We start from the raw sequence: 25,077 nt of genomic DNA on the forward strand, positions 1-25,077 counted from the left end.
TGAACTGATCTCAAGGTCGAGTGAAATAAATACTTAAGTCTGTATACACCCACGTGACTACCACCCAGAGCAGTGCATCGAAATCATCGTGCCCCAGGAGGCTCCCTCAGCCCCTTCCGGGTTAAGAGCTGTCTCCCGCAGGAAGCCCTCTTCTTGGATCACCGTCACTTACCGCTGCCCGTGCGGGTCTTTACATAAACGGGACTGTGCAGGATGCACACCTGCCTGGCTTTTGTTCAGCATCGTTCCACCAAAATTCCCCCATAAATGATGATTACAAGCATTTGTTTTAATTGGTAGCATAAAAAGCTGTGTTGTGTAAGCAGAGGAACCCTGTATGCCACTGACAATTCAGACCGTCTTGCTAAGTGCCTACCATGGTCTAACATCTCGCAGTAACTTTAACGCCTCCAAAGCAATGAAATGGTAGGCTAGCCACCGAGCAGTTACAGGACAGAGAATGAAGTCTACGCACCTGGAAGGGTGCATGCTACGCTCCTTATATCTGGGGCCGTTTTCCCTGTTTTTCTCCCCAAACCTGAGTGCATAGTTGTACGTCCCAGTTGTAGGTCCTTCTACTTCTCCTATGTGGACGCCACCACAGCGTGACCTGATGAGCAGTGTGCACGTCCACACCCAGGTTCCGAACCTGTGAACCCTGGGCTGCTGAAGCAGAGCATGTGAATTTAACCACTACATCACCAGGCCCCCTTTTTCCCTCTTTATAAAGAAGAAAGTCAGGTGCCCAGCGTGCACCCTGCTAACGGGAAGATGTCACCCTGCTGCCTCCTCCTCTCACACTGGCGTGTGACGTTGGGGCTCCTGTCCAGCCAGGCAGCTGGATGGAAACGTGTTCTCTGAGTACGTCGATGCCACTGTGGAGCTGGGAGGCCGTACCGTGATATAGAGCCCTTCAAAGAAGCCGTGATTGTGTAATAAATAGACTCATTAGTAACGAGCTGTACGTCTTCTAAGGAAAGGTTCGTATCAACGGCATCAGAACAAAAAAGGTTCAAGTGAACGTAAGGATTTTTAGAGAGATTTATGGTTTACAATACGATTCCAGGTACTTTTATCTCATCTGATCCCATTGCTCAGAGGAGTTAAGTGACTTGCCTGAGGCCACACAGCTTGAACCTAGAACTAACTCCCATCCTGTGCTTTTTCCACCACACAATACGGACAGCAGTAACTTAAAAACAATGGTAATATAACTGAATTGCATTAAAACGAAATAAATAGAAAACAAAAACTCTAAATGCAGAAAAATTACATGATCTAGTTTATTAATCCTTCATTAAAACACAAAATATAACATACTATATAAAAAAATTTACTTTGTAAATACCCAAACTCTTTCTTTATATAATATGCTCATATAAATATATACCTGAGTAAGACATGAACGGAAGGATACGCTCTGAAATGTTAACAGTGACTATCTCTGGGGTCGAATTATCGGCAATTTCGTGTGTGTTTGGAAGAGGATGAGCTTGTCTCCATTTTCTACATTTTCTACAATATATGCATGACCTATATACATTCTAAAAGAGCCTTTTGTCATTTTACTGTTACACAGTCATTTTGATATTCTACTTTTAAAATAGCCACCTCATGGTTTAACTCAATGAAAGCGCATTTGGAATATGCAGCCACCACTTCCTGAGCGTCTCCCTGCTGTTTCACATACGTGATTCCATTAACTTTCACAAGTGTCACCATGCGGTACATTATCCCCACGTCACAGAGGCGGCGGCTGATGCTCAGAGAGGTTCCTCTGTCGAGACTGCACCGTCAGGACCGGGGCCTTGGTTGTGGTGTGCTCCAAGGCCCGCCTTCTCCCCTCCTCCCTCGGGGAGCTACCCCCAGCGTCTCCCCTGCGGGGGAGCTGCTCTCACAAGCCGGCGCAGCCTCTCAGAGCCCCTTCTTTAAAAATACCCTTAAAGTATTAAAATATTTATTTATTTGTGAGGAAGATTGGCCTTGAGCTAGCATCTGTTGCCAATCTTTCTCTTTTTGCTGAGGAAGACTGGCCCTGAGCTAACATCCGTGCCCATCTTCCTCTATTTTACATGTGGGAACGCCACCTCAGCACGGCTTGATGAGCAGTGCTAGGTCGGCACCCGGGATCCAAACCTACGAACCCTGGGCTGCTGATGCTGAGCGCATGAACTTAACCACTACACCAGCAGGCTGGCCCCTAAAGTAGACGGTTTTTAAGTGATTACATGTATCATAAAAAGAGTGGAAGGATATGCTCCAAATGGTATATATGGCCAGGGAGTGGAATTGATAGTGCTGGGACTTTTATTTTCTAAGCTTTTATATTTATCTTTTTCCTTTTTAAAATTTTCTATAATAGTTTTTTAAAAAAAGATGAGAGTCAGAAAAGTCATAGACTTTTCCTATACAGTCTGTCTTTTGAACGCTGGTGCATCTCGATACCAGGTTCACGACACAAACCATCTCCGGCAACGCAGACAAGATGTGCTCTCCTCACCACCCCTCGTCTCCTCACCCGGATGTCCTGCTGGACCACAACCTCCGGGGCTCCACCTGTCCCACTGACAGTTCCATCTCCAATGCCAGGACGGCACCTGGCCAATGAAAGCACTTGGCACATAACTGGCAAATGAGTCAGTGGAAGATACGCACTTTCCTCTTCTCACGTTTCAGACATCCAGGCATATTCTCACATTAACGTCCAACTAGCACACGGGTTAAAGTCAGGTGGAAGAAAGAGAATGCACAGGAACTATCTTTGCTTCTGAATCTCACAACTTGCCAAAGGGGCCCTGTTATGGGTTGAACTGTGTCCCCCTAAAAAAGATATGTTGAAGTCCCCACCTCTGGTCCCTCAGAACGTGACGTTATTTGGAAACAAGGTCTCTGCAGGAGTAATTAGTTAGGATGAGGTCACACTGGAGTAGGGTGGGTCCCTAACCCAATGACTCTGTCCTTATAAGAAGACGGCCACGCGAAGACGGAGACACGGGGAGAAGGCCATGTGGAGACGGAGCAGTGGGGTGACACATAAGCCAGACATTGCCAGCAAACCCCCAGCGCCAGGAGGGGCTCCCCGACAGGTCTCGGAAGTGCAGGGCCTGCCGACGCCCTGGCTGCAGCCTCCAGTCTGCAGAAGGGAGAGACAGGAAACGTCTCCTGTTGTGAGCCGCTCAGCTCGTGGCACTTTGTACCAACACAGTGGCCTTGACTTTGAATTCTGGCAAATAATGGGGAGGAGACAGGCACCTGGACAGCACGGCCTACAGGTTTTCAATGACTTCCAGTTTATTTTCTGATAAATGGAAACTATTTCAAGAACATGCCCATTCTAGGGAATGCTAGAAATGCAGATGATAAACACACACACACAACTACAGTAACTGAAACGTCAACACTGAAATCAGCGTTACAACCTTGGTCTTCAAAGATCCACATTTATGACTGTAGTAAAATAAAGTTTCAAAAAGTCAAATTTCCTTAATACTTCATTTCAATATTAATCTAACTTTTTACAGTCTACCAAAATGGTATTATTTCATCTGTTTCTTTTAAGACTGGCGTTCTTCTTAAGTGAAATGTTCACGTGGGGACAGCAAGTGAAGCTGTTCCAGCTTCCAGAGGGGCCTCGCTTCCCTAGGTGTCGCCTCTTAAGACTCTTGGGCCCTACGCTGAGAACCAAGGAATTAAAATATTAACAATAAACACTAAACAAAATTTCATTGACAAAGAAAAACTAGGACATTCATTTGGTAACAACACTTTTTAAGCCTCTGCTTTTCCACATGCTTTTCTATGGTTTCATCACTCTAGAAAATTCTATGAACATTAATTGACTGAATGGCAGTTATATTAAGGAGAAACTGTATTTCTACACCTGAGACATTATCAACGAGATAGATGATGCTGAATAGGATCCTATAACAATGATATTTTAAAAACAATTTTTTTAGGCAGTTTATTGTTCATACTAATAAAAATAAAACATTTCTCACGAATATAGCCCCAAAGCCAAGGTAATTCTTGGGGGGATGAAGCATCCCAATAAATCGAAGGCAGATTCTAAGTAACTGACATCACAGGGCCTAGGATGGACCTAAAAGGCCGCAAACTCACACCACCCTCCCGCTGGGTGTGCGCAGGACCGGCTGGCCGGGGACGTGGAGGCAGGCACACAGCGACACTGACTGAAGGAAGCAGGGCTGCCTTGGACCCCCGTGGGCACAGAACCATGGGGAAGCATCAGCCTATGGCTCCGTGTGGCAGGAGTCATGAGGAGCACAAAGAAGAAGTCCGAGACGCCTGGCTCGTCGGTTCGCTGGGTGGGCTTGCTCGGGAAGGGCCGGCCTTTCCTCGAGCTCTCTCTGGTGGTGTTCATCTCACAAACACTTCTGTACGTCTCACAGACACTCACGCAGTGCTCGTAACGAGCCAGGCTCTGTTCAAGTGCTTTACGAGTCTTACCTCACGTCATCCTCCTCACAACCCCACGAGGTAGCTACGATCAGCCGGTTTCACGGAGGAGAGAGGCACAGGGATCGACGAGGCAGCTGCCCAAGGTCACGAGGCTGGAAAGTGCTGATTTCGGATTCAAACCCCTTTCAAGGGAAGAAATGACGCCTTTGGCTAGGGAGAGAAATTCGGCCTAGAAAAATCCTAGGAACCGCCTGAGTGAAAAAGGAGAAAGCAGCACCAGAAGCGACAGTCCACTTGCTCGTCACGCCTCAAGGATGCGGCCTCTCAATCACGTTCATCTTTAACGAGACAGATGAAACTGTGCAGAGCCGAGTGCGGGATTCCTCCCATTCTTAGGACGTCGGAATGTGTTCTGAAACGTCTGAACACAGCACACCAGCTACCCCATCAGAGCGGATTCCAGAAGCACTAGCTCCTCCATCCCAGGGCCTAGCACGGAAAAGACGAGACATAAATATCGAGTCTCGTATAAAAAAGTGGTTTCAAACAAGGTTTAAGAACAAGCTTGGACATCCCAATTCATTATCTTATCGTATTCTTGAATTCTTTGCTTTATGTGAGAAAGTTTATTCTTCAGATAATCACAGCGTTCCTTTTTCTCCAGAAATGTAGGGTCCTGGAAAAGAAACACAGCCATCACTTCAGCCTCCGGCTTCATCGTCAAACACAGAAACATACATTATCACCCAGAAAATGACCCTTCTCAAGGCCCACTTTCCTGCAGATTTCAAAATCTGCCAAATAAGAATAACACGGGAGCTCCCTACGTTTATAGTCGACTTTATTTTTTAGAACAGTTTTAGGTTCATGGCAAACTCGAGTGGGCAGTACAGACAGCTGAGGCACCTTTAACTTTAGTAAAAGACATAAAAAGATAACTAATACGCATAGAAAAGCTGCAGGAAAGCTCTCTCCAGCTCTGCGGACGTGAGCAGTCAAGGATGGGGCTGGAGGCGTGTGAGCTGACACTCTTCCCGAAGGAACTGTGGGGGCGGAGGTCTGTGGGCGCCGAGTCAGGAGGCAGCACGAACTCAGGACAGAGACGAGCGGAACGGGCACCCGTGCTCCCTCCCTGACAAGCAGCATCTTAAGAAATACAAACTAAGTACCTCTTCAGCTAAAAGAATCTAGAGTCTGTCAGTTGTCACCACTGTACCTGGATGGGAACGTACTTGGAAGAAGAAAACGGTTTTACTCACATTCTTTTTTTTCTTAAACTCTTCGTGGATTCTCGAAATTCTCTCATGTTCCTAGAAGTGACATATCGTATACTTGAATTAAAACACTTGCATTTACTCAAATCGTATCTCAAGGTGGTCTCAGAGGACAAGGGGAATTGGAATAGGAAGCAGTTTCTGCCGAAGACTATATAATGAGCGTGTTCACACGCACAGATTCAACTCGCTGGACGAACATCTGCGGGCTTGTCTGCCGGCCACTGGGGGCCCGTGGGGGCGAGAGAAAGGGCTGCGGGAACCCAGAACCGAGGCTGGGCTGCTGCCTGCCAGCGCGTGACCGTGGGCAGCTCCTTACCCCGAGACTCGGCTCCCTCGAGGGTAAAACGGAAACAATAACCGTGGTACCTCAGAGGGCCGAGACGCTCGGGCATCTGAAACCACCCTCATTAAGCGCGGGCACAGGATAAGCACACGAGCTGTAATTACCACCTTCGCCCCTTTGGAAAGTTCTTTTTCAAGTTACTGGGTATTGGGATTAAGAGGTTGAGAGTATTTGACTTTTGAAAATAGGTACTTTAAGGTTCCCTCTAACTTTATTCTAGATTTTATAATAAATGTGAAATTTGTTAAGATGTCGAACAGTCCATACAAAGGGAACAGCTTACTAGAGCAAGGCCCTCATGTATCCATGAAAACCTACGCTAAATAAAACATCAAGTGTAATAACATGTTGTTCTAAAGGCTTCCCCCCAGGACCTTTTCCATCAGTGACCCACATCCTCCTCCCAGTATCTTTCAACTCTTCGATGTCTGTTACGCACTCAGATCCTGAGCACCACCGTGTGTTGGGTGTTCGCCAGCAGCGAGAGCCCCCTGGTAACTCAGCCGATGTCTCTACGAAAGGTCCTGGGCTGGGGGTCAACCAGCTGCCCGGGGGTGGGGGGCTGTGCTGGGGACGGAGGCAGAGGGGCAGAGGAGAGAAACTGAGTTGGAGAGGGTGAGGACCAGAGGGGTTATTTTGAGCAATATTCCTGTTTTATAGGGTTAGAAAAGTCATGTGCTTGTTTCATTTTCCAAGGGCACACAGTCAGGCTGGACAGAGGACCCGTGCCTCCCGCAGGCCCACTGGGCTTCACACATGCCCTGGGGCCGTGCTGGGAACCCAGCCAACCTTTGGGGACTCCTGCACATGGCACAGCTCAGCCTGCGAGAGGGTGAGTGTTTCCACTTTAGGGGAGGACTGGGCAGCCACAGAACCCCCGCGGCCCTGTCTGGCCACCTACTCGCCACGCCAGGGCAGAGGAAATGCTGCTGTGGACAGCGTGTGGGAGCACCATGGCACTCAGTCTCTCAGCTCCACCGTAATCGGGATGCTCCCAAGCCTGAGCCCTTGGCCCCTCCTGCAAAGCCTCAAACCAGAGACCACCGGGCTGGGCTCAGGCTGCCCGTCACGGCCGGGCTTCTCAGCCTCCATCTGCCAGCCAGCTCGCTGCTCCGCCCTGTGCCCATCCTCACTCCTTCCTCACTGCCCTGAGGGCCTCTGGACCCGGTGGCCCTTCTTGGACCCTTGCACCTTGCTTGCTGTCCAGATGGTACCCCCTGACCCTTGACCTGCAGTATCCCCTGGTATCGGGTCTCCTAGGCAACACCATCCCCTCACCCCTGGACCAGGAGAATGTCACTGTTCCACAATAACGATAACCGACTTAAATGTGCGCTTAAAAGTCTGCAGTTGAAACAAAGATGGTCAACGAATACGGGTCTCAGGAGAAGAATAGATACATAACATGTCTACATATTAAACACACATACATTAACTTGCTTCACATTTATTAGAAAATGCTGTATGAGCTTTTAAAATTCTAATTACACAAGCACAGTCATGCGCCATGTTCTGAGAAATGCAATTTCGTCATGTGCAAACATCACAGAGTGACACACACACACCTAGACGGTAGAGCCCCCTACACACCTGGGCCACAGGGTACTAACCCTATGGGACCACCGCTGTGTCTGTGGTCCATCGTTGACCAAAACGTCGTGATGCGGTGCACGACTGTAATAGATTAGGTTAACCTACCCCTTTAAAAACGACAGGGCATTATGCAGAAGTGCTCACGGCAGCATTATTCGTAATGGCCAAAAGTGGACACAACCCAAATGCCTGTCAACTGATAAATGGATAAACACAATGTGGTCTATCCACACAACGGAATATTATTATTCCACCACAAAAAAGAATGAGGCACTGACTCCCACTACAATATCAATGGACCCTGAAAACATTATGCTAAATGAAAGAAGCCAGACACAAAAGGCGACATATTCCATCACTGCATTTATATGAACTGTTCAAAATAAGCAAATACAGCCCACAGAAAGGATGTCGGCAGCTGTCAGCGGTTGGTGAGCTGGGAACGCAGAGTGAGCACTAATGGGTATGGGGTTCTTTTTGTGTGGCAAAAACGTTCTGGCATTAGCGAGGGGTAACGGTTGTATGACTCTGTGAATATACTAAAACCCACTGAACAGTACCCTTAACAGGGTGGGTTTTGTGGCACGTGAATTATATCTCGATAACAAACATGTGTCTGAGCCAGCCCCATGGCCTAAGTTAAGTTTGGCACGCTCCATTTCGGGGGCCCGGGTTTGGTTCTGGGCCACAGACCTACACCACTCGTCTGTCAGTGGCCAGGCTGTGGCAGCATCCCACGGAGAAGAACTTGAAGGGCTTACAGCTAGGATATACAACCATGCACTGCGGCTTTGGGGAGGGAAAAAGAGGAAGATTGGCAACAGATGTTAGCTTGGGGAGAATCTTTCCCAGGGGGGGAAAAAGTATGTCTGATAAAAAGTGCCCCCGATTATGAGGGCATTCCAATTTTAGAGATATTAAAATGTGAAAAAAAAGATGATTACAGAAAAGGCTTAAGTCCTCTGTGACCGCCATGCGCACCCCGGGGTCCTTGGTGTCATAAGCACGGTTGTCATCTGACGGAGGCGCCTGGCAGCTCGCGTGTGTGCAGCTCCAGATCCACCCTCCCGCCTTCCCCACTGTGCCTTTGGGCCTGGCTGGTGCCCGCTTGGCTGTTACCCACCCCTGGAGGATGCACAGCCCCCAGCGGCTGCCTACACCTGCCCACCCCTTTGTGAACGAAGCCCTCACGTGATCTTAGCGTGAGGGCGCCACCCGTCTGCTCTGGACCCTGACTGACTCAGTGTGTATCTTGGGCAAATTCATATTTTACTTACACAAGAAAATAAAACACTGTTTAATAACTGAAGGCAAAAGACCTTCAGTCATATAGTTTGAGCTGGAATCCCGACTAGTGACCTTGGAGACCTCAAATGGCCTTCCTAGACACAGACAGCAGACATGGACGGTTATGGCCTCTCTGCACTTCAAAAGGGTCTATCCTTCCTCCAACTGCGGGAGCTCCTCCCAGGCGGCTGCGGGCACTGACCTGCTGGTTCTCCGCACGACGGGGCAGCCTGCTCATGAGGGCGTGCAGCTCGTCGAGCTTCCTGAGCACGGCCTGGACTTCCGCAGAGAGCTCCTTGTACTCCGAGAACTGGTCCTGGAACACGGCTTTGTAGCGTTCCCGTTCACCGTCCGTGTGAATCACGGGGTATTTTCTGAGGGCGAGATAAACCACAGTGATCACTTTGTCATGTCAACAAGCTGAATGGGAAGTCGGCTGGGCCTGGTCCTCACTGAGTGCGTCGCAGCTTCCGTTCAACACCCTGCCTCTCGGATCACAGACAACTGTTCACGTTCACAGGAATTTAAGTGCAGATTGCTAACTGGGAGACGATCAGGAAAACGACAGGCCCAGACGCCACCTCGCAACTTCCACCCTGGAAGAGCGGGAGAACTCACGCCACATAGTCGGGCATCATGATGGGCTTGGGGATGTGGCCCGGGGGGATGTGGCCGCTCAGCAGCTCAGGTTTCATTGTTGTTGCTCTCAAGTCTTTGAAATTAACTTCTTGGTCCCTCCGTCTGTCATCACCGGTGGTCATTTCACACTACGGTTAGGGAGAAAAAGAGGATTTATTTATAAACAGCAGCAGAAGAAAACAACCACCACCCACAATTACTTTTAGAAGCAAATGGAGGGGCAGGAGGAAGAAAAGCAGAAACAGCAACCAACACTTCACTCCGGCTGGTCACAAAGCCGTCCGGACGTGCCTGTAGGAGCCGCAGGGAACCAGGGAGGACGAGACAGGGACCCACGCGTGCAGCTGTCACAGGTGGATGGCGGAAGGGGAACATGGCGTCTAAAGGACTCTGTTTACTTAGGATGCGCGGGGAGGTCTAGGTCAGCCGAGAGAGCTCCAGGGGCCTTTTCAGTGAAAAGTGGTGCATTTGGAAGAAGGGGAGGAAGAGGAGACGAAATGGCCCATAGAGAAAGCAGGGGACAGGCCTCAACAGCTAAAAGAGCCGAGCCTCGGGGAGCAGGAGCGGCCCAGGGGGAAGCCCCTAGAACGGGCAGGCTCAGGTGGATGCCAGGCTGTAGGGTTGGGGAGTGACCGCTGGGGAGCCCCGTGGGCAGTGCCCAGAACACCGGCCCAGCTGGTGAGGCTGGTGGATGCCAGGAGAGGGGTTTCCATTCTCTACATAACGGAGTAAGGTTCAGAGAGGTTAAGTACATTCTCCAAGGTCTCACAGCCATGAAGTGCAAAAACCACGACGCAAACCCAGAACTTCCTGCCTCATTGATGCTTTATGAGAGTCACACGAGGAAACCACTCTACTTCAGCGTGTATCGGTCAATCCTCAAGTTCCCTCTAGTTCCCGCAGCAGCCGAATCTGTGCCACCGGCCCCAGCCTTCGGCACACACTGGCTGAATTCATTAACCTCCGAGCTAAGCTCAGGGTGCTGGTGAGGGGCCTCCTCCCTGAAGCAAAATCTCAAACACGGCTCTGAAACCTTGCCCTCCACCTTGCCAGGCGGCTTCTGCCATCCCTGCTCCCTGGTTTCCCTGCCGGAGGCTGCCTTTGAGGTCTGGTCCAACACCAGCTCGTTCTCAAAACCACCAGCTCTGAGCTCACAAACGGCGCAGCCCACGGATCAGCCCCAGGGAAGGTCATGAAGAGGAGAGGCTGCAGCCCGGACGGGTGGGAGGGGACCAGGTGGCCTGGCTGCAGACAGCACGCCTCCCAGGCCAGCAGCAGAATGCTGTGTGTGGAGTTGAACACCCCGAGGCAACGAGGCCTCCCAGGAGTCGGGGAACCATCCCGAGTTCGTGTCTATTCTGCCTTGTTCTCCGCCCAGACTGACAAGAGTTTCACACATCGAGGTGTATGGGGTAACTATTCGGGTTCAAAACTGATTCAGCTTGAACTAACAAGCCTGACCTGTGGCCTATTGAACACACACTGCACACCTGCTTAACCATGAAAGCGAAGAACGCTGTCTCTCTAGATAAGAACGCAGACTTCCCCTCCTGCTCCCTATTGCTAACGCCCTACTGGGGACGCCCAGATTAGTCCCTCTCCGGCATCAGGGTCACGTTGACCTGCGAATTTGCAACTGAACACCTCTTTGAAACTTTGATGAAAACGTATCCTGGGTGTGTTAATGTATGTTCTTTGTTCTAAAAAGATATGGTTGTACTGAAACCCATGCTTCTCCGGAACGCCTACTAGGGCCTGCCTGGGTTATAATCCTCGCTCTTGCTCAAGTAAATTCACCTTATTTCTCCTATTTGTAGGACGGTTATTGGCTATTTTGCGCCGACAAGATGAATTCTTACATGTTCAATCTTGGAAAGAATCCCGGTATTCAACATTAGGGGAAACTCCTTTGTCTTAAATAAATGGGCTTCTACTTCACGGCATCCGTCTTCAGCTTCTAAATAGCTAACGACGGCTGCTGAAGAAGCAGCGGGAACAGGCTCCCCTCGGATCTTTTCGGCAGAGCCCAGGTCAGGCTCAGATTTCCTGGTTCCCAACAGGAACTCCGCCCAGGGCGTGCCATCTGAGGCTTCGCCCAGGGAAGGTTTTCCCCAGAGGAGCTATTCACTCTCCTTACCTGCCCAGCCAGAATGCCATAGAAACAGGGTGTTTTAAGAAGTCAGGATATTTCCACACAGACTGTCTCATCTGCTTTACATTTTTTTGTTTTTATGCTCTTAATATTTTCCCCCACTTTTTTGGGGTAAACCTCACTGCTCATCAGTTCAGAAAACCCTATTGCGAAAAAAAAAATCTGAAACTAGACATGAGACAATGAACCAGCCCTGCTGAGGGATTCGTGCACGGGTGTGGTGGGCCAGCGGGGACAGACCACGCCCAGCGCCTCCTGGTCACAAACCCGCGGCCCAGACCCCAGGTGACCTTTCTCTGCTTCGGGCAAAAACCAGTCTTGTCAGCAAATACCAGAAAAGCTCCACTGTGCGGCAAGAGAAAGTAATTAAGCAACGGGATAAGTAATGCTATGGATATAATTACTAAGCTTTCCAAACTGAAAACGGGCTGAATGAATACAATGTCCAGTTAGAAATGGAGCCGGAGACAGGCGTTTTGGTGACCACATGCCCCATTTCTGACCTCTCCTCGCCCCCCACACTGAGTGTGCAAGGTGGGACACACAGGCCCTCATCCCAACACATACCATCACTTTTGATGCCCGATTTGATTCTGGTTTTTCTAGCTTGGAAAAAAGTCTGCTCAGCACTTGGGGATTCATTAGAATTTGTTTCTGTCTCTATTTGATCTTAGTTTACGTCTGTGTATTATTTCTTTATAAAATCATCTTATTTGCTTTTTAAAAATTGTGTTTGTTAAAATACCAAATAAGAAGGGACAGCCTCGTAGATGGTTCCAAACAAGGGACAGGAAACACGTTCAGAGATGGTGAGTGATCTCCCTAAGGTCACAGAGCTACTGAGCAGCTGATCCAGTACTCAGACTCAGATTTGCCTGATTTTGAGGTTTATTTTTTCTTCATTACACTGCACAGCCTCTCCTGTGACAGTCCGCCAGTTCTTCCCTACTAAGCACCAGGAAGGTAGCAGGTGAAAACTATACCCAACAAGCAGCTGGAGGTCCAACATTTTCTTTTCTTTCTTTCTTTTTGCTATGGAAGATCGGCCCTGAGTTAACATCCATGCCCATTTTCCTCTATTTTGTTTGTGGGATGCCCGCCACAGCATGGCTTGATGAGCGCTGTGTAAGTCTGTGCCCGGGATCCAAACTGATGAACCCTAGGCCGCCAAAGTGGAGCACATGAACTTAACCACTGCACCACCAGGCTGGCCCCTCCAGCATTTTCTATAAGGTTTCTTGTTGAGAGGTCCAGTAGAGATTCCTCAGTTAAGTCATGAGAGCCCCTCTCGTGGAGGTCTGCCTCTAGAATATTCCTAAACATGCTGATCCACAGGAAAAGAGGCCTTTGAAAGGGTGCACTTTGCATTCAGCTCCCATATCTTGAAAGTGGAGGTTCACTGGATTCATGGGGTTCCAAATCCGCTAAGGTTATTCCTGGGGACTATTCCAGGACCTCTCAGGATCTGGGACCGGCAATGCACCCTGGATGTGCTGGGTACCACCCTCTAGGGCGGCCTGAAAGAAGGACACTAGAGCTCTCTGGCAGCGCTTCCTAGCCCTGTCCCACCGGGAGAAGCTGTGTCAGCTGCATTCTCACCGATGACACTGCCCACCCCATCATCGGGGGCAACTTCCTCCAACTGGGCCAAGCCTTTCAGGTTGACGCTACTCTGCCCCTAATCCCAGTGGGAAATCCCACCACCTCAAAGGGACTGACCCGGAAGCCCATAAATCCCACCCTGGCCAAAAATGACCACCACTGCCACGCCACGGCCCACCGCAGCTCAGCGAGCTGCCCCGTCCAGCCTGGCGCTGGGCCATCGGCATCTACCAAGGGCGCGGCCTTGAAGTCACCAAGGCAAACAGAGTCTTCCACCCCCAAAGATGTCCTGAAACACACCTCCTGACATGAGCACTGACTCACTAACCCTTACATCATATTTCGAGATCACCCGTTACCAAGAGCATCAGCTCTCAGAAAGTGAATTTCCTCCTTTCTAAGTTTTGGGGCCCTTTTCCGTTTTAAACAGTCTTTCTAATCCTGATCCATCTTCTAAAGCAAAGTCCTTTAAATTTGATATTTTCCATGCAGCGAGCACATCTTAGAACTCTCACTGGGATGAGAGGTAGCAAGGGCAGCGCTTCCCGGCCAGGGCGGCATTTGTGTCTCCTGGTCAGTCCCTCGGAGGAGCAGGATTTACCAGTGTCTTCAGGCAACACTGGCAATCCTGAACGAGAGTTGGCAGCGACCTGCCTGAGCCACCCTCTGATGACGCCCAGTTGGGAAGACCGCCCCCTCCACGTGGTCAAACTCATTCCCACCTCTGCACTAACGCCGGACGGGCTGACGTCCGCCACAGGGCAGGCCGGAAGGTGCACTCAAGTCTCAAACAAAAGGCCAGAGCTCTTACTGATTTAAACATCAGCCTTCAATCGCTTATCTCAGTACTTGAAAGGAGGACTAAGTTCATTTTTTAAAAACTTAAAAATTTTTGATTAGGTAACATATACCCACGCTATATAATTGAAAAGGTGCAGAAGGGAACACAAGGAAAAGTCAGTCTCCCCCCAGGAAGCCAGCTGCCTCCTAAAGGCAACAGCTGCCATCCGTCCCAGGTCAGCTGGAGAGCGGGCGGCCATGCAGCTTACTCTGATTGTCAGAAAATTCTAACCGAAGCAATAAATGCCGAATAGTGAACAAAAACCTCACTAGACACAAGGGAATCAGGAAGTGGAAACAAAGCCCAATAAAAGCAAACAAAAAGCACCCCCCTCCCCAAAGCAGGGTCTCTCCAGTCCTGTGAACGATGTTTAAAGTGCACAGATTGTAGCACTAGGTCCACACCGCCCGGTGAGAGACTCGCCCACCCACTGTGGACCAGCTGACCCAGCCTCGCTCGTCCATGCCTGGTCAGTCTGGACTGGTCACACGTCTCTCGGTTTCTAAAGACTTACGGACATCAAAGTAACCTTGGCAAAGCTGCTGAGCCATCTCACCTGCAATTCAGACGCCTCCACATATATGTCAGAAATAATTCAATGCAACTGACGCTTTCAAAAAACATGTCTAATTACAGATCCCAAAGGACAGTGTGGCCAATTAAAGCTGAACTTGAGACATTATCATCCATAAGTTGATTTCCCCAGGAAATGTCAGAGAAAGACACATCTCTCAGGAAATTATTTAATTTTATAGTTCTCGATACTGGAGCTCCCTCCCTACAATATCACACCCTACCAATCTCGTCTGTGCTTTTTTTTTTCTTTTGAGGAAGATCAGCCCTGAGCTAACATCTGCTGCCAATCCTCCTCTTTTTTTTTGCTGAGGCAGACTGGCCCTGAGCTAACATCCGTGCCCACCTTCCTCTACTTTATATGTGGGACGCCTGCCACAGCATGGCTTGACAAGTGGTGCGTAGCTCCGCACCCGGGATCTGAACTGGTGAACCCTGGGTTGCCCAAGCAGAGCGTGTGAACTTAACCACTACGCCGGCCCCTGTGCTCTCCTTTTTCACCAGGTTTGCAAGCCCCTGTAAGATGGAGACGATACTCCTTGCAGTATTCATATCACTGGCCCACAGCCTCACTGGTACATGTTTGTTCAATGACTGAATTAATGATGACACTGATGCAGTAATCACGATCCCGTGGACAGACAGTTCATCCACTTCATAAACCCCTATCTCACCACGACAAAACATTTTCAAATAGCATTTGTGTTTTATAACATAGAGAATGAAGTTAAAAAGAACCTCATAAAAGGTATTTTCAGCACATATGCACTTGACGAAGGACACGTACGAATGAGGAATCCAATACAAGAACTGGACAGGAAGCGATCAGACAGTTAAAGAGAAGGAAGTGCAAACACAACATACGAAAAATGCTCAGCCTCACTCCTGATAAACGCAAATTACAACTACCTGAGATGCTGTTTTCACCCATCAGACTGACAGAGGTCAGCAAACGTCTCACACATGCTGTTGGTCAGGGTGGGGAGGCTGGCTGTGTGCAGGGCTGTGTGTGGAAACTGCTAACACTTGTCCTGGGCAATGGCAGTCATGCCACTCGGAAGGCAGTGTGGACACGTACCCACGGGTACATACCACGTTATTCGCCGTAATCCTGTGTTTAATAGTGAGAGACTGGAAACGGCCCACGTGCCCATCTACGGTCAAACAGATGATGGTGCATCGACACAGGGGCAACACCACACAGCTACAGAAGAACACAGGAGTCCTGCACGTCCTAAAGAGGAAACTTCTCAGACATGTGCTGTTGAGTGAAAAGATACAGGCTCCACCGGTGCAGATGTTGTGCTCCCACCTGAGCCAAAGTGGGGAGTGTGACTCTGCACACAGCACTCTCTGAAGTGACTCTGCACACAACACTCTCTGATGGAAACAGACGCAACAACGCTGGTCCCCATGGGAGGGCTGGGGGTGAGGGAAGACTGGACCAGACCTCGTGAACTCTGAACCAAGAGAATGTACTTCCTTCTCAAAGAAACCAACCCAAAGGCTAGATGCTCAACTTCTTGATCAGAAATAATGCCCAATTCCTTAAAAAAGAACTTTCCAAGGAGGTAAAATTATGATTATTAAAATATATTATTACACATATGTAAACACTTACAGTAACAGCATCTCATTTAATACTCTCAGCAAACCTCTGAGGCAGAAATTACTATTATTCCAATTGTACTGATGAAGAATTAAGGCATTGGAAGGTTAAATGCTGTGAAATTAAGGAAACCTTAACTAAACTGGATGGGGAAGGCCTGCGGGGGGAGCGCTCAGCCCATCACATGCTGTCGATCACACCAAAGAGGCAATGAGACCAAGGAAGAGACAGAGCACCTTCCACAGCAAGTGCAGCTACTTTACTAGGAGGGAAGATTTCTCTCCCCAAGGGCAACAGCCCAGCCAATGAGAAATGCCACAGCTCAGCCAATGAGAAATGCCGCAGCCCAGCAAATGGGAAACGTCGCAGCCCAGCCAATGAGAAATGCTGCAGCTCAGCCAATGAGAAATGCCACAGCCCAGCCAATGGGAAACGTCGCAGCCCAGCCAATGAGAAACATCACAGCCCAGCCAATGAGAAATGCTGCAGCTCAGCCAATGAGAAATGCCGCAGCCCAGCCAATGGGAAACGTCGCAGTCCAGCCAATGAGAAACACTGCAGCCCAGCCAATGAGAAACATCACAGCCCAGTCAATGAGAAACGCTGCAGTGCAGCCAATGAGAAACATTGCAGTCCAGCCAATGAGAAACGCCACAGGTCAGCCAATGAGAAATGCTGCAGTGCAGCCAATGAGAAGCGCCGCAGCTCAGCCAATGAGAAATGCCGCAGCCCAGCCAATGAGAAGGTTGACGCCCTGATCTGTTCCTCTCCCCCAGTGGACTCCCCTTTAGGACAGCCCCCCCTTCTCTAAAAGCAGCTCCCTCTTGCTCTCTGCATTTGCCCATGGTTCTCCATTGCCTGCACGGCCTGAATTGCAGTTCTTTCGGTTATTCCTGAATGAACTCATTTTGAGGGTAAAATAACAGGCAAATTTGCTTTTTAAAAGTTGACAATACTGTGCCTACTGTCTCATAATTACTAAATTGTGGAATACGAATTTCTTTCCTGACAACATTTGGCATCTGAAAGCAAGGTGAGAGGGACAGAAAAAAGTGGCAAAGATAAAGAGACTGAAGAAAGTCTGGAAGGATCATCTTCACGAAAAAAAATTAAACTTTAAACATGTAAGGAGAACCTGTTGACTGGCATAAGCTTTCGTCTAACAAGACTAGAAAGTTATAAACAGCCTCATCTAATTTCGTCCTTTTAGTATTAGGAAAAAGCTGAAAGTCCTACAGATACACTTTCACAGACAGACAATCTACTCTGTAGATAAACAGACAAGGGAGAAAAGTATTTAACAAATCTAGAGATAAAATACAATGTGAATTTGATTCTTACCATTTTCCTTTCCGATGGCAATGATGGCTCACTTATCTGGAACAAAAAGAGTTAAAATGATTTTTCAAAGGCATGTCAAAGAAGCTACTTTGCAAATATTTTCATCCATTTGCATTTGTAGCCCAATCTCAATTTTACAGAGGTAGACTATTTTTTTTTTTTTTTTTTTTTTTGCTGAGGAAGATTTGCTGGAGCTAACATCAGCAGCCAATCTTCCTCTTTTTCTATGTGAGCCACCTCCACAGCATGGCCACTAACAGACGAGTGGTGCAGGTCTGCAGCCAGGAACTGAACCCAGCCTGCAGAAGCCGAGCTGCTGAACTTAACCACTAGGCCACTGGGGCTGGCCTTAGACTCTACCTGACGGCTGTTCCTCCTGAACACATTTAGGTGGACCAGTGGAGAACGAGAGGAGAAGGGATAACTTAATTCCCTGTCAATCAGGAGCACAGAACAGAGCTGGAAACAGGGAGAAGGGGAAGACTATCAGGTAAGCTGGTCTGAACTACCTAGATACGTTTTATTTAAATAAATAAATTTTATTTATTCTTGGCTCCCATTACCTTGCACAATTATAGGGTTTGGGATAGTTATACTACAAAATTAACAGAAAAAAGCCATGGGCCATCACATCTTCTAAATTGTAGGAAGTTACAGCAACACACAAACAGGCCCAACCCCCAACATCAGAGGTGATTCAAGTCTAATCGACCGATATGAAAATCCTGTAGAAACAGGTTTTTGCTGAGAAAGGGAAAAGAAATGAAAGTATAATATTGATAATTATAGTCATATTCATGTAGAATTCTGAAATGACATTAAGAACTCTATTAAATTTATATAAAATTATGAGGAACTGTGTATGTTTCACTATCTGGATTCACACTGAATAGAATTTACAGTTCTTTGTATACACAGATGCAAATTTAGGAAATAGGCTTAATGTGCTGAGACAAACTTTTAGAAATAACTTAAATCTATGTTGAGTTCTAGTGCGATAAATCTACGTTGTGATAAGAGTACGGATCACAGTGAATCATGCTGAGGTTTCCCGTGTGACACGTAAGGGACTTGTTATAAAATTCATCAAGCTTTTCGTTGTTGCATAGGATTCGTGTAAAAGATTCAAAACAAAACACACAGGTCGGTGAGTAAATAAATAGGTTATTGAGTAAATAAGCACAGGGCTTTCATTTGATCATATTTTACAGTTTGGCCAAATACATACCATGTGCAATTAGATAGTATCTAGGAAGTCTTTGCAAAAGTGGGAAAGGAAAAATGAATGATAGTTGACTTAAAATTAAGAAAAAAATTAAGGTAATACTGACATTTTCAGTGGCATAGGAAATTCTACTATATACTCCTCCTTAGAAGAAAGAAAAACATTATCTTCTTTCAGGGTGTAATGAAGCTGGTAGAAAAGACTCTACCATTTTTGCTACCATTCAAATAAACTAATTTTAAATAGGGCTTTTACGAGATCTCCTTCAGATATTATTAATTCTCCTCCTTCCTTCTTCTTACACTTAATTAGTGAAATCCTGGTAATAAAAACAAGAGCAGGCCTCCCACTCTAACACTGGAACACTTGTCTCCACAAAGAAGGATGAAACATCAACATGCAGGTTTTCACAGAGTATGTTTGTTACAACTCACCCTCTCAATACTTACAAACATCAAATGTGGCTCACCATATTCTTGACTTTATTTAACTCCCTCAAAGAAAGTGAGACTCAGATAACAGATTTAAATGGGCACTTTCCTCTTGTAACTGAAAAATTATGGTTTTTTAAGTCTTACCATACTAAAGAATCAAGACTGTTCCCAAACTTACTTTAACGATGAGACATTTATTTTACTGAATATGTTATTGTTCATCTTTGCAGAAATTCAGTAGCTGTGTTTTCCCCTTAGGCATCAGACAACAAACCATATATTGCATTACACGTCTGGTGTCTACTTCCCATGTTATACAACGGTGACACACCAGTGAGTTATCCCCAAGTATGTCAGACACTGAGCTAGCGAGTACGTCAGACTTTTGAACTTGAGATTAAAAGAAAAAGGCGTCTATAAAATTGGTTTTGAGAAGTAAACATATTAACAAGGAAGTGAATAACAGAAAAGAACCAAAAGCAAACGCAAGACTGAAATTCCTCACCTCCTGTTGTTCTGCGCATTCCCGATGCCTCCGAGCTGCCTCATGCCTCCATAACTTGAGGCAAACTAGCGCACCGATGAGATAAACCATCATGGTGACAAACAGGAAGATCATTGCCGCGATCTGTCCTCCCTCGACCCGGCAGAACCCCGCGTTCACGGGCGTGTTAAAGAGCGGGTAGTAGCACAGGCCCCCTCGGTTGGTGTCGTTCACATAGACTATGGCTGCGGCCATATACAAAATAAACAAGGCCACGTTAATTCCAAATTCAGTTAGGGGCCACCAGTTGGAGTCCAAAAGAATGGTCCGATAATACATGGACATGCCCAGAACCAGAATGATGAGGGTGGTGACCCACGATAATCCCGCAACCACAAGCACGAAAGGGGTTTTGGGGCCAGTGTAGTAAGAGCCTCCATACATGCTGCCCAGGCTGCCGACGCCCCCCACGCCATAGGGCTGCGAGTATCCGAACAGGTTGTACCACTCGCTGTCCTTGTGAATGTACGCGGTGACACAGGCGAAGACGCCGGCCCCCAGGAGCAGCTCCGCCACGCCCAGAATCCTCAGCAGGCCGGCCCAGGACTTCATGTACGAGTATCTCAGGTGGTACTCGGCCACCCGCTCACTGTAGGTCAGCGCCGACTGCGTGTGGCGGCCCAGAGACCCACAGGCCTCCAGGGGGAACATCGCCTCGGCCTCTCTCAGGGGACCGGATGCTCCGTCCAACCCTGTGTAAGGACCTCTGCAGGAGCTGGGCGCTGAGTGGGGGTCCGGTCTCGCTGGAGAGGCCGGCGGGGAACACTCCACTCCATCGGAGATGTATCTGATGTCAGACACCGGCTTCTCCCATTCGGGGTCCTTTTTCTTCCCTCTGAAGAAGTTCTTCCAGGACTCGGGGACAAAGCGCCTCACGGGTTTGAGATCTGGCGCTATGGCCGGTTCCTCTGTGTCACTTGAACAGAAGGCCGGGCCGAACGGCGGCTGTAACGGGAGAGGCGGTGGTGGCAGGGGATCAGCGCTGTCGGCCAGCTCGCTATCATGAAGAGACTGGAGGGTTCTCACGGTGCCATCCTGATAGGGCAAGTCCCTCGGGACCTCATCGTACCGCCTGTCCCGATTCCTGGATCTCCCGTCATTTGACGACATTTGTGATCTTCACACCTATGGCCAAGATTGAAGTTATCACTTACGCTCAGTTACCTATCCTTTCAGTGATGCTGACTTTATTCACTTAGTAGCAAATGATGATATTTAGGAAGCCCACATAATCATGTCTAATTATTATGATACGTAAAAATGATAACATAAATATGTATGTTTTAAACATATGTTCAACAATTATGTTAGCCAGGGAGGCAGTCGACATTCTATGTGATTTTTTTTTTTTTTTTAAAGATTTTATTTTTTTCCTTTTTCTCCCCAAAGCCCCCCGGTACTTAGTTGTATATTCTCTGTTCTGGGTCCTTCTAGTTGTGGCATGTGGGATGCTGCCTCAGCGTGGTTTGATGAGCAGTGCCATGTCCGCACCCAGGATTCGAACCAACGAAACACTGGGCCGCCTGCAGCAGAGCGCGCAAACTTAACTGCTCGGCCACGGGGCCAGCCCCCTCTATGTGATTTTAAGGGCCATCAAAATTTAAATCCTGGCTCTGAATTAAAATATTAAAAGTCTAATTTATCTATGAGCCCTATAAACAACAAAATGTAAAAACCAAAAACAAGACTAAATGTTAACAATACAGGATGCTGACACATCCCAGGTATTTAAGAGTCTGAGCGTACCGAAGTCAGACAGGTCAGAGAATCCTCCTCTTCTCCTCACCTCGAATCTGCTCCGGCGGCCCAGGAGAGGCAGTCTGTTCATACACGGGTGAGGCCCCTCCTGCCTAAACCAGGGAAGTCACTTCAATGGGGTGGCCTCTTCCACTCTGAATACCAACACTTGTACTAGATTTGAAAAAGTGAATTCTCAGAGAAAAAGATCACGGGAGGCGAAGCCCAGAGCAGCAGCAACGGCCGAGTGCCCACCTCTGTGCAGAGCTGTGATCTAGAGGGGCCTGCTGTCCCAAAGAAGACACTCAGACAGTGTCCTAGAGGGGGTTCCATCCACCTAAAAACAAAGCACAGAGAAAGCACGCTTACTAGACCTGCTGATTCCCGTCATGACCTCGATGACCTGGGCAGCACCCAGAGGAGTGGGGAGTGCAGCCACCGGGTCTAGGGCACGCTGAGGCTCCCCCACAAACTGCTCTCTGAAGACTTACCAGGCACCCCGCATTGCACACGGCAACGTGCCGGTCTCAAAATGTACACGGATAACCCTACCTCTATGGTGTGGAACAAGTCAGAAATTCCTAAGGTTTTGTTTTATTTTACTTTGTAAAATGGAGACCTATTCCTCCACGAATATTTACCCAGCACCTGCCTCGCACCAGATACGCTGAAGTGTATCCCGAGTCCCTGCCTCTGTGGAGCTTAAATCCCCGTGGGGTGACGCGACAGACCGGGGATTGAAATGCACTGGACGATGCGGATCGCACTGCGGGCAGGGTGTTACAATTTTAAACAGAATGACCCGGGAAGTTTGCACAGAGAACGTGACATCTGAATACAGAAACGAAGGTGGAGAAGGAGGAACTAGGCGGGTCCCAGGGGGAAGTGCTCCAGGCAGACAAATGGCGAGTGCAGAAGCCTTGAGGCAGGAGCGCCGGCACCGGCCAGGAGCAACTGAGGCACGGAGGCCAACGTGGCGGCATAGCACGCGGGCCACGGCAGGAGAACTGAGGCCGTCTGCTTCATCAGCGCTTGAAAACCACTGGAGAGAACTTTGGCTCTTACTGGGGGAGGGGAGAAGCCTCTGGGGGATTCTGAGGAGTGACTCGTTCTGGGTGCAGAATTGAGAGGCCCCTCCAGGAGACCAGGGCGGATGCAGGGGGGATGGGCTAGGACCCCACCGAGAGAACCCCGTGGACCACGCTGGTGGCAATGCAGACAGCAAGAAGAGGTCCAATGCTAGAGGAAGGGAATTAAAGTTTTCTATTATAGAAATTTTCAAACAACAAAAAGTGGAAAGAACAGAATTATGAACCCTTATGTACCCACCAAACAGCTTCAACAAGGATCGACTTACGACGGGTCTCGGTTCCTCTACTCCTACCTTACTCTCTCTGCCAATGGATTACTCTGAAGCAAATCGCAGACACACCGCTCGTCTGCAGCCTTCTCCACCCCTTCCTCAGCCCTGGGGAGAGCAGCCTGCGAGGGTCTGAGAGACCGGTTAGGGACCCACGTGGAGAGGCCCGGTACCGCCAGAGACCAGACAGAGTCCCGGCGGTGAGTGGAGATGGAGGCCGGGTCCACGCTCCCGGGTCTTCTGACCGCGCCCTCCGATTTTAGAGAATTAACTGCGACAGTCCCAGCACGGTGCCCAGTGCAAAACAGGAGCTTTAAAAATGATAGCAATTAGCAGTTATTTTTGTCTTTTATCTCTGTTGTCTAAAAGAGCTTAAATTCTAGAAATGCACAGAGCACTATGGTTTTGAAATGCATTTTCCTAAGAAAAGTGGAAGAGCACCGCGAACAACTTTGGCAAGCTTTACACAATCTCCACCAGCATCTGGGGTCCACACGCATCTGGAGGACACGGTGGCTTCACCTCTCTCACCGGCGCAAGGGATGGATTTAACTCACCTTCACCTGTGAAAAGTGGCTTATTCGAATGAGACCTTACTGACGCTCAAACAAACAGGAGAGGACGTGTCTGAGGACCGCGGGGCAGCACACGGCGCTTCGAGCAGGAACGCTGGGCCGCGCCGCCCCGTCTGGCACCCGGCGCCCCCTCCGCGGCCCGGACCCCGGGGCGCCCCGCGCCGTCGGCCTGCAGGGCTCCGCTCCCGCCCGCCCGGAGGGGGCGACGCGACGTTCCCGGGCCCACGGCCGGCCGGGCTGCGGCGGCGGCTGCGCGGGGCCACACGAGCTCCTCGCCGGGCCCCGGAGCCCCCGCCGCCCGCGTCGGCGGGAGAACCACTCGGCCCGTCCAGGCCCCGCCCAAACCGCCGGAACTGAGTCGGGCCGGACGTCCAGCTCCGCGTCCCGGGACCCGCCGGCCGCGGCGGCTTCGCGGCACCTGCGTCCCGGTGAAGCCAGGCGGGCGCTGCCTGCGCCCCAGGCCCGCGCCCGGACCCCCCGCCCCGCACCTGCCGCGGGGCCAGGCCCCACTTCGTCCCAGCCTCGGCCCCTTCCCCGCCCCGCCCCGGGCGCCGGGTCCTCCTCCCCGCGTGCCCCCGCCCCACACCTGCCCGGGCGCCGGGCCCCACTTCGTCCCAGCCTCGGCCCCTTCCCCGCCCCGCCCCGGGCGCCGGGTCCTCCTCCCCGCGTGCCCCCGCCCCACACCTGCCCGGGCGCCGGGCCCCACTTCGTCCCAGCCTCGGCCCCTTCCCCGCCCCGCCCCGGGCGCCGGGTCCTCCTCCCCGCGTGCCCCCGCCCCACACCTGCCCGGGCGCCGGGCCCCACTTCGTCCCAGCCTCAGCCCCTTCCCCGCCCCGCCCCCGCCCCGGGCGCCAGGTCCTCCTCTCCGCGTGCCCCCGCCCCACACCTGCCCGGGCGCCGGGCCCCACTTCGTCCCAGCCTCGGCCCCTTCCCCGCCCGCCCCTGCCCGGGCCCCGAGCACTCCTCCGCGCGCCCCCGCCCCGGGCGCCGGATCCTCCACCCAGCGTGCCTCCGCCCCGCACCTGCCCGGGCGCCGGGCCCTCCTCCCAGCGCACCCCCGCCCCGCACCTACCCGGGCGCCGGGCCCTCCTCCCAGCGCACCCCCGCCCCGCACCTACCCGGGCGCCGGGCCCTCCTCCCAGCGCACCCCCGCCCCGCACCTACCCGGGCGCCGGGCCCTCCTCCCCGCACCTGCCCGGGGACTCCGAGGCGCGCCCCGCCGTCCAGCCCGCGGGCCCCTCACCTGCGCGGCGGCCGGGAGGAGCGCGCACGCCCGCGGCGCCGCCGGGCGGGGCTCGGGGCGGGTGGGTGAGCAGGGCCCGCCCCCGCCCCCCGCCCCCGCCCCCGCCCCGCCCCGCGAGCCTTGGCAAAGAGCCCAGCGGGCGACTACCCTGACGCATCCCCCCTGCCTGCAGGGACCCCCGCAAGGCTGCCATCCGCTTCCTACTCTAGTGTTTGAAAAGTTGGACAGGGATGAAGGAGATTCGTGGACTATGCCCAATGACACACGGCAGACAGCACGTTAG

The 25,077-nt window shown here is 50.4% G+C and overlaps 1 protein-coding gene across 22 annotated transcripts; it reads right to left on the bottom strand.

Moving 5' to 3' along the window:
• Positions 1 to 1,259: 1,259 nt before the first annotated feature.
• On the bottom strand, positions 1,260 to 24,865 carry MARVELD2 (MARVEL domain containing 2). 22 transcript variants are annotated; one of them, XM_070569908.1, is made up of 9 exons: positions 24,795 to 24,843; positions 21,872 to 21,953; positions 21,626 to 21,729; positions 19,841 to 21,004; positions 17,677 to 17,712; positions 9,538 to 9,686; positions 9,122 to 9,293; positions 5,679 to 5,729; positions 1,260 to 5,095 (listed from the first exon to the last, which is right to left on the bottom strand). In XM_070569908.1, exons 4-9 carry the CDS (start codon positions 20,987 to 20,989, stop codon positions 4,973 to 4,975), a joined length of 1,680 nt encoding a protein of 559 aa, XP_070426009.1. In that variant the 5' UTR covers positions 20,990 to 21,004; positions 21,626 to 21,729; positions 21,872 to 21,953; positions 24,795 to 24,843; the 3' UTR covers positions 1,260 to 4,972. The 22 variants fall into 22 exon arrangements, with proteins under 22 accessions (XP_070426009.1, XP_070426006.1, XP_070426001.1 ...); XM_070569905.1 differs by having other exon boundaries at positions 24,716 to 24,823; XM_070569900.1 differs by having other exon boundaries at positions 21,626 to 21,790; positions 24,716 to 24,822.
• Between the last annotated feature and the right edge of the window lie 212 nt (positions 24,866 to 25,077).

Source organism: Equus przewalskii, chromosome 13 (assembly GCF_037783145.1).
Source record: "Equus przewalskii isolate Varuska chromosome 13, EquPr2, whole genome shotgun sequence".
NCBI classification, from domain to species: Eukaryota; Metazoa; Chordata; class Mammalia; order Perissodactyla; family Equidae; genus Equus; species Equus przewalskii.